Source organism: Rousettus aegyptiacus, unplaced genomic scaffold, assembly GCF_014176215.1.
Source record: "Rousettus aegyptiacus isolate mRouAeg1 unplaced genomic scaffold, mRouAeg1.p scaffold_m13_p_5, whole genome shotgun sequence".
In the NCBI taxonomy this organism is placed as follows: Eukaryota; Metazoa; Chordata; class Mammalia; order Chiroptera; family Pteropodidae; genus Rousettus; species Rousettus aegyptiacus.
This window is the reverse complement of record NW_023416308.1, coordinates 113,738,102-113,746,591: the sequence shown is the minus strand read 5'-3', so window position 1 is coordinate 113,746,591 and position 8,490 is coordinate 113,738,102. Positions and strand designations below refer to the sequence as shown.

The 8,490-nt window shown below is 54.7% G+C and overlaps 1 protein-coding gene across 2 annotated transcripts; it reads right to left on the bottom strand.

Moving 5' to 3' along the window:
• Positions 1-341: 341 nt before the first annotated feature.
• TMEM109 (transmembrane protein 109) lies at positions 342-8,242 on the bottom strand. Of its 2 annotated transcripts, none has more exons than XM_016119059.2 (4): positions 8,084-8,242; positions 3,352-3,596; positions 2,349-2,451; positions 342-1,874 (listed from the first exon to the last, which is right to left on the bottom strand). In XM_016119059.2, the coding sequence occupies exons 2-4, from the start codon at positions 3,586-3,588 to the stop codon at positions 1,483-1,485; spliced, it is 732 nt and encodes a 243-aa protein (XP_015974545.2). In that variant the 5' UTR covers positions 3,589-3,596; positions 8,084-8,242; the 3' UTR covers positions 342-1,482. The 2 variants fall into 2 exon arrangements, with proteins under 2 accessions (XP_015974545.2, XP_015974546.2); XM_016119060.2 differs by lacking the exon at positions 8,084-8,242 and adding an exon at positions 7,894-8,020.
• Between the last annotated feature and the right edge of the window lie 248 nt (positions 8,243-8,490).

Here is an 8,490-nt window from a genome sequence, read left to right as displayed (position 1 = left end):
TGGGGGGTTGGGAAACTCCTGCCTGCTAGGGGGAGAAGGGAGGGCGGGCAAGTCTCCCCGAGGCTGCAGGCCAGGCTTTGAGACTCTGCACGAGGCTGTGGGGGTGTCAGTCGGTTCCTGGAAGTAGTGGGGACATGCCCTCCTCCCACTCCTGGAGGGAAGGGTACCTGGTACCAGCCTTCCTTCCTGCCCTCTCTCCTCCCGCCCTTTCTGCCAGCTTCACACCGCCCCTGCTGGGAGAAATCAGGAAAGCCGAGGGCGCTATAGAAATGGGTTTAGCTGTAGAGGGAGAAACCCAAACAATCCAGACTTTGAGTAAATACATTTTATACGGAACAGGATAATAAAATAGCGTGCGCTTTATTTAAAACCAACCAAGCGCTGATAAAAATATATATCACTGCAGTTGTGATTCCACGTCAAACCGTAACAGTTAAGAACTGGGCATTTATTTGTTCTTCACGTCATGGGCTAGGCCTGGCAGGGGAGGACACCGGCCTCCACCAGAGCCTCACGGAGCCCTGGTGGAGGGGTCAGCAGGCCCCCCCTCCTCCCCATAGACCGTGTGAAGGGAAGGGTCTGTGGTGCCACCTCGGTGATCCTTCTTGGTGGCAGTGAGTGGAGAGAGAGATGGAGACCCACCCGGGGCTGCACAGACAAGGAGATGAGTCATCTTTCCTTCTTGGGGTCTCTGAATCCCCACAGGGGAGCCGCCGGCCACTGCAGGGTCCTGCTTGCAGGCACGAGCCTACGAAGCAGTCATCTTTTGCTTTGGCCGAAGGGGAATCAAGATCCGGAGACGAACCGCTCTCTTCTTGACACAAAGCAGCCACGGCGCGTACAGTACAGCAGCAGCGGGCAAGCAGAGGACCCGCGAGCTCGGATTAAGGCACTTGTAACAGACTCGATGGACATCTCTCCTCCAGCCCCATGGGGGAACCTTCCCACTTCCTTTCTCCCACCACCCCCACCACCCCCACAGGTCCCATATGCCCCGCCTCTTCCCTTGCTGGGCAAGGATGGGGATAGGAGCATAGGAGCGGGCCTTGAGGGACGGTGGTCTGGTTGGAGCACAGGGCTGGAAGGAGACACTCAGGAAGGGAGCTGGGGACTCGACACGACAGAAGAGGAGCTAGGGAAGGACAGGAGAGCCAGAGCGTCAGGAGGAAGGCAAGGTGTAGCGGAGTCAGGGGAGGCGAATGGCAGTGATGTTCGCTGAGAGCAGGAGCAGCAGCTGGGGGACAGGCCCCTCCAAGCTGCCATGGCTGGGAGCAAAGAAAGGGTTAAGACATGCGACCCCAGACAGAGGCCCAGCTGGGGGAACAGTCTCTGTCCCTCTCAGCTGGGGGGTCTGGTGCAGAGACTGGTTCTGAGGGTTCAGAGACAGGGTAGGAGAGGGACAGGGGGCTGGCGGGAGGGCCAGCGACCCAGAAGCAGCTCAGCTCTTTGGTACAAGACGAAGGCATCGTCCCGGCGTCGGTCTCACTCCTCCTCCACGCTCCGGGGCCCCTTGGCTGCCCGCCTCTGCCGCCAGCGCATCTCATCCACCTGACGCTCCAGCAGGCGCACCTTGGCCTCCAGCTGGGCCCCCGACGCCCGGCTGCCAGTGAGCCGGCTCAACAAGGCGTAGAGGGTCAGCATGCCCAGGAGGAGCAAGGCCCGCGTGGAAGGGTCGGGCACTGATCTCACCACTGCCACGAAGCCAGCCAGGAAGAGGACGAGCTTCAGGCCCCACAGGATCCGCCCCAGCAAGGCCAAGACCAAACCGAGGAGCAGGGACAGAATCCAATAGAGGACCAGGGTCGCCGTTCCCCACAGCAGGAAGGTCTCGACCTGGCTGGGGCTGAGCTTCAGGCCCTGGGTGAGATGATCACCTGAAAAGGGGAGAGTCACAGAATCAGGCGACCCAGAGTGGCAGGGAGACAAGGGGTGAGGGGGGAAGAACCAAAGACGGGGGAGGAGTTAAACCACTTTGCAAAGGAAAAATCCTTTCCCACAGGGTCACAGAGACATGAGCTTGACTCTCAGCTCCGGTTCTTATTTGCCATGGGCGGATTACTCCCTTGGGTGAGCCTGTGTCATCCATGAAATGGGAGTAGTTTTGGGGGCTGTGGGTCACAGTTCAATGAGATACTAGGGTTTAGCGTGATGCTTCTGACATGAGGCAAATGTCTGCTAGGTGGTGACAGTTATAGGCCTGCTCTTACGCTGTCCTCTGGGGAGACCTGGGGGTTGGGAGGGGTATCGACTAGGTGGGGGAAAAGTCTAGACCCTGAAAAGATAAACTCCCACAAACAGGAAATGACAGGCTAAGCAGTAGCCGATCGAAGACGTTCTCCGCCACTCACCATCTAGCCCCAAGGCATTCAGCAGCTGCGCCCCGATCCCAGACAGAGCGAAGAAGGCCACAGAGATGGCTGAGGAGATGGCCCACATCACCTGCGACGAGGTCTGTGGAAACAGCGGGGCTGACATGAGTGCGTAATCAAGGATGCTCTCCCCCGAGCCTCGGCGCCCCCGCCCAGGCCCAGCAGGGACACCCGCCGCCCGCTTCTCGGCCGGAGGCTGGCCCGCCCAGGCCTGGCCGAGCGGTTCCTTCTACAGCCGCCTTCCAGGGCACAGAGGTGGCCAGCGGGCCATTGCTCCTTCCTGAACTGCAACCCGGGACATCTGGGCCCTAATTTCATTGATTTTCTGGAATACTTTGCTGGTGGTAGTGGGTGTACGTGGGAGGGGGAATCATCTGATGCCTGTTGCAGTCGCCCTGTAAAACTGGGGTCCTCCTAGCCTCCCAGGGAATCCTGGAGGTGTGTGAGGCAACAGCTAGGGTGCTTCATGAAAAAGGAGTCAATCGACTCTAGGATATTATGGATTTTATAAATGATCGTCTCAGCCGACATCGTGCTTAGGAAGCCATTAGGAAGAAGACACGGCCCTGTCTTAAGCCCCTGAGTCGGCCCCACCACCACCTCCGCAGGTGAAGGAACAATTCAGGTCTTGACATGTTGCTGATTTAAGACTTTAGGCCAAATTTAGATTGAAATCAGACTCCACAGTCACCCAGTGACACAGATTTGTAAAGAAAGGTCATTTCTCAGCCTTTCTGGCAAGAAAGGACAGGTACAAGGGAAAGGCTGGGGATAGAGGTAGAGCCAAGGGGACTAGGGTAGGAGTCAAACACTGGGGGTGCAGAGGCAGGTCCTGTTTGGCTTCATTTTGTGGAATCTGGAGCTTTCTGCACCAGGGATTATGGCACACGGAGGATGTGGAGCCAAGACAGGGTGGCCACGCACGTCCCCTCCTTTATCTGTCCTCGGGATGTGCAGTCACAGCAGGGACCACCGTCCTTACCTCGGAAACCAGGTGCATGGTCTCGGGCCCGATCCAGGTATCCAGCGCTTCCCGCACAGATCGACCCATCTGGCTCAACAGGTCCGCGGGGGCCTCCTTCTTCTGCTGGCCTGGGTGCACGAAGTCTCGCGGGGACTGGGACCATGCTGAGTGGAGGGCGAGCAAGGCCACTAGGGCCATCGGGATGACTCTGCACAGAGGTTTGCCCCCTGGTGAACTGCTGCCTGAGGCTGCCATGGCTGGGTCTGCGGGTAGAGAGGCACAGGGTGAGCGGAGAGCCAGATCGGACATGGAAACCCACCGTGCCAGGTAGAACCTGCCCTCGCGGCCTCCTCCACCCCTCCGCTGTTAGCTGAGAAGGCAGCGCTGGGACTTCCAACTTAAGCTGGGCACGACCATCTGATTCACAGGTTCCTCTTTCACCTTCTTTGCCATTTGTGTATTAATTAACCAGCAAGTGCTACTCATTGCCTTGGGGCGCACGAACAGATCTTTCTAAGGCTTACTCCAGTTCTGAAAATCTGAAAGCTTGTCTCCGTGTCTTAGGTGATATGAGCATAAAAAAAAAAAAATTAAGACTATAAGGCTTTTGCCCCCAAAAAGGTTATAACCTACTTAAGAGAAAGCTGATTAAATACACACACACACACGCACACACACACACACCTTAAAAAATAGGGCACAAATAGGATTACCAAGGAATAACAGTGAAAAGAAAAGAGCTCAGTTTACACGCTCAAACGAGACTATAACTGCACATAAGCCATTAGCTCTGCAGGACAATCATGCAGGTGGGTATTATCCTCCTCGCCCGCACTGGTAGAGATGAGAAGAAACTGAGACACAGGAGTTAAGCATTTGCCCAAGGTCACTCACTGGGCTAAGTAGAAAGGGCAGGATTTGAACCCGAGCTTCCGCTCCCAAATCACAGACTCTTCGGGAGCGAAAGTGACACCGTGAATCTCAACTGTGGCTGCCCACAGGAACCACCTGGGCGCTTCACACGAGACTGATGCTGCTGTCCCAAGCCAGAGGTTCTGCCGTCACTCTCCGGATGTGGCCTAGGCTTAGACCTGAAAAGCTCCCGAGTGTAATTCCACTGTGCAAAGTTGAGACTCGCTGAAACAGAAGGACCACGACTCATCACTAAAGGGTAAAACACAACCTTTAAGGAAAGATGTTCTTAATAAAAAGCTAATCATGTGCCACCTACTCCCTTAATCCTCATAACAACCCATCAGGTAGGTACTGTTATTATCCCCCCTTTGACTGAAGAAGAAATCGAGTCTAAGTAGGATGAGGCATGAGCGGGAAAACCAGGATGTGAGTCCAGGCGCATCTGACATCAGAACCCTCGCACTCACCACCTTGCTGTATTGTCTCCAACGTTAAGTCTTGGAAGCGATTTAGAAAGTCATACAATAGACTGGCTATTCATGAGCTAAACTGAAGTTGGCACCAGCCAATCATTTCCGTGCTTTACTGGTGACAATTCGCTTAACCACTTTGTGTTTCACGCTCTGATTGCTTTTGCTTCATGATGCTATAGGCAAGTTAAGACCCAGCAAAGTGCGGACTCACCAAAGCAGGTAGGATCAGCCAAGAAAAATGTTTTCAATCCCAACCTCTCTTTACCATCACGCTTGAGAAATGTCAGGTGGCCTCAGTGAATCCTTTGTTCTCTTCCCGGCTCAGAAATGAACCTGTAGCTCCAGGGAGGGTCCATGATTCAGACTTGATGATCTGAGGCTAAGCCATGCCCCTGAGGTGGGAGCAGCCAGGTGCTCGAAGTTTTTGCAGTTACTAGGGCACTCAGAGAGTTGGCCAGAAACTGGAGCCAACAAGACAGAGGAGAGGGAAAAGAAGGTGTTCCCTTTCTTGCTTAGTGGGGAGGAGGAGGATTCAAATAAGAGTTATTTATAAAATACCACATTCGGGGCACTTTCTGGTTGGAAACAGCTGCTCTAAGTCCCTTCCGAGACCTGCAGGATCAAGCAAGGCTGCAAAACATGCAATTCATAGGGATCAACCCCAGACTGGGAAGCCATCTACTCTTTCTGGCACGAATCAAGAACCAGATGGTTCCTGCCAGTGGTCAGGGATGAGGAAAGCACAGGTCAGTTCCTGAGCTATCTGGGTCATAACCACACCGGAGACTTAAAGAGCTATCTTGGGTTGGATTCTATATCCAAGGACCTCCATCAAGAGGGATCAGATGTCACCTCCTCCATTCTAGAAGGTCAAGGTGACAAGAGCTGCTCCCCCCATGGCTGCGTGCTGCATTCTGCACCAGCCTCCACTTTCAAGCGGTCACCTGTCCCAGCTGAGGGGAGCTGGGGGACCTTGAAATAAACTGTCCACGCTGAGGCTGGCATTGCCCTCCCAGCTGACCTTCCGAAGTGCACCGGAAAGCTAATCTTTGCAGAGTAGAGATCACTGCCTGGTCCGTTCCTTCAAATTGTTGTTAACAGGAGTCCTCCTTTCTTCCAGGTTAATCCAAGGCAGCAAAAATCTGACCCACCACCATTGAGCCTCTTCACTTCAGCCCCAAAAAACATTTTAAAAATAGAAGCCATGGCTGTCACGAGCAGAAGCTGGCTCGAGCTCTGAGAGGAAGTATGTCTAGGCGTCTCACCTCCTGCAATGCCCAGCTTCACACAAATAGTCGGCACTCGATGACAGCGAACTGCGCGTGTACACACATGCACTGTGTGTGTTGCTTTATAGTTTACAAAGTGCTTGTCATGTCGCCATCTCATTTAACTATTACGACAACCTTACAAGGGATTGCTACTCTCCACACACATTTTACTCAGAAAACTATGGCTGAGAGCGGTCACGTGACTTCTTCAAGTTCACACAGCAGAACTGGCCCCTCGCTCCTAAAGTCTGAATCTTGCCCCTTTGCTTGTTCCACACCCCTCCTCGGCCTCAGTAAGACACGGTCCCTGCTCTCAAGGCGCTTAAAGTTCTCCCAAATATCAACAAGCTCAAAGTGAGAGGACGTCCAGACTCCCAGGACGAGACCACACACCAGGAGATGACCCACCTGCTGGGCTTACAGGTCATCGTTTTGTACCAAGAAGTATGAGGACAGCAAAACCCTGGGACTAGACCTGCCATTGCTGTTTAGGCAGCTGCAATAAGGCTCAGGCGGGGCCAGGAGAACCCGGCTGAACTGGGGAAACTGCTTCATTTAACTGGGGAAAGGAGGAGGCCCTATATGTTTAGGTGTGGTTTGCCAAGAGGGCAGGGTTGGGCAGTCCACACTCCCCCTGTGCCAAGGCTCCTTCCTCTGGTTAGTTTCCTTTCTCTAAGAATCACTACGTGGCGCGCGCACAAGGGGCAGCTGAATTAGCGCCCTCTGCTGGCCCTCGTTTCCCCCTAACTGCCCAGAGCGGCCCCAGCGGAGCAGCGGTTCTCATCAGAACCACCTGTGGACCTGTCAAAGCAAGGATGTCTGCCCCAAACGGTGCCAACTTTCTCATACTCTCCCAGAGAAGGCTCAGGCTTTTGTTTTCAGAGCTCCCAGGGGTTTCTGATGCATAACCATAATCAGCAGCACAGGGAAGTCTATTCTAGGCAAAGCCCTGAAAGTGTAGCAGTATACAAAGGACCCTCAGCTTTCTTCCCAGGCTCAATTCTGCCACAAACTAGAAGCCACTACCTTGTGCCTATTGCATAATCTTCTCAAATGTAAAATGGGGTTAAGCAGGGTTTAGAGTTATTGCAAGGAGTTAACACGTTTCTGTAAGATCTTTGTACATTGTAAACACCTATAGAAATGTTGCAGTTTGCAAATTGCCAATGTACCACTCATTACAGTGTAGCAGAATTAGACAGTTTATATGCCTGCCTCCTCCATTAGACTATGAGCACCTCCCGGTCAGACTTGACAACTAATTTCTCTTAGAATCTCTAGCGCCTAGCACAGAATGGTGACTAATACATGTCTGTTAAGTGAATATCTGAAGCCCGCCAAGAACCCATGAGGGTAGCAACGGAGAGCCATGGAGAAGTTGGGAGAGGGGGCTTATTTTAAACTTGATCCAAATATGCAGCGGCCACCCGAGGACAGCTACATTAAAAGGAAGCTTCTAGACGGGGCGAAGCTGCCACCAAGGGGAATGAAGTCAGTGTCTGGGCAGGTGCAGGCAGCCTCCGTTAAACCCTTGACAGCTGCTGCCCAGCAACTGTTTGGCGACAGGCAAAGGGGAAGCGTCCCAGCCGCACGGCGCCCTCCCGAGGGCCCAGCCTCCCCAAGACAGGGTGTCAGTGGTATGCGCTATTTCGAACAGCACGTCCCCTGCCAAGCCCTGCTGGGTGGCGTCCCTGGCAAGGGACCTGGTGCGGCCCATGGGTTCGAGGTACCCCAAAGGGCTAGGAGCGAAGCCGCAGGAAGCTGGGTCGTGGGGTTGGGGTCGGGGACGAGGTGCTAAGCGCTGGCCTCATCCCCCAGCCTGGTCGCTGCCGCCGCGCCTCGGCCGGACTCGAAGCAGCGCTCGATCCCTCTGCTCCAAGGAAAAGCGTGCCTCCCGTTACCTAGTTACGACGCCCCCTGTTGCATAGCAACGAGGATCCGGGTCCCTAGTCGACTTCCCGGGAGCGCGACGTTGGACCCCTCCCCAGTCGCGCTCGCCGGGCCTTGCGGCTCCGCCTTGGCCCCGCCTGCTGTGGCTGCCTCCACCCCGCCCTGGTCTGCCCCCGAGCCACGCTCTGCGTTCACACTCACCGGGCTCCGAACACTCCTGTCCTTCACGCGGGACTTCGCTAAAACGTGCCACCAAACCCGCGCCTCAATCCCGGGGCGCTGGTTTATCGTCTGCGCACGCGCAAGGCGGGATGTGCCCTGGCGCCGGCCGCTCCCTCCAGGCCCAAACCCGCTGCCATGTGCGCATGCGCTCAACCTTCTCAATTTGTTTTCCAGCCTTTCCCACAGGGAGAAGGGTGGGATCGGAAGTTCTAGCTGGGAACGGAAGTCTCTGGCGGGAAAGAGGACAGAAGTGACCATATCTGGGTGTAGAGTAGGTAAACTAGGTTTTTAAATTTGGGGGTCGAAGCCTGTCCGCCTCTCTAGCCCCTCGGCATTTTGGGCAATGTAGTTCTTGAGCTCAATTCTGGGCATTGTTCTGACGGAGG

What these genes read in the sequence shown, in the direction of transcription:
- TMEM109 (XM_016119059.2), bottom strand. Translation starts at nt 3,588, where the DNA reads ATGGCAGCCTCAGGCAGCAGTTCACCAGGGGGCAAACCTCTGTGCAGA. An exon ending in CCATGCACCTGGTTTCCGAG is followed by an intron (nt 2,452 to 3,351) that starts GTAAGGACGGTG and finishes CTGTTTCCACAG; the next exon opens with ACCTCGTCGCAGGTGATGTG. An exon ending in GAATGCCTTGGGGCTAGATG is followed by an intron (nt 1,875 to 2,348) that starts GTGAGTGGCGGA and finishes TCCCCTTTTCAG; the next exon opens with GTGATCATCTCACCCAGGGC.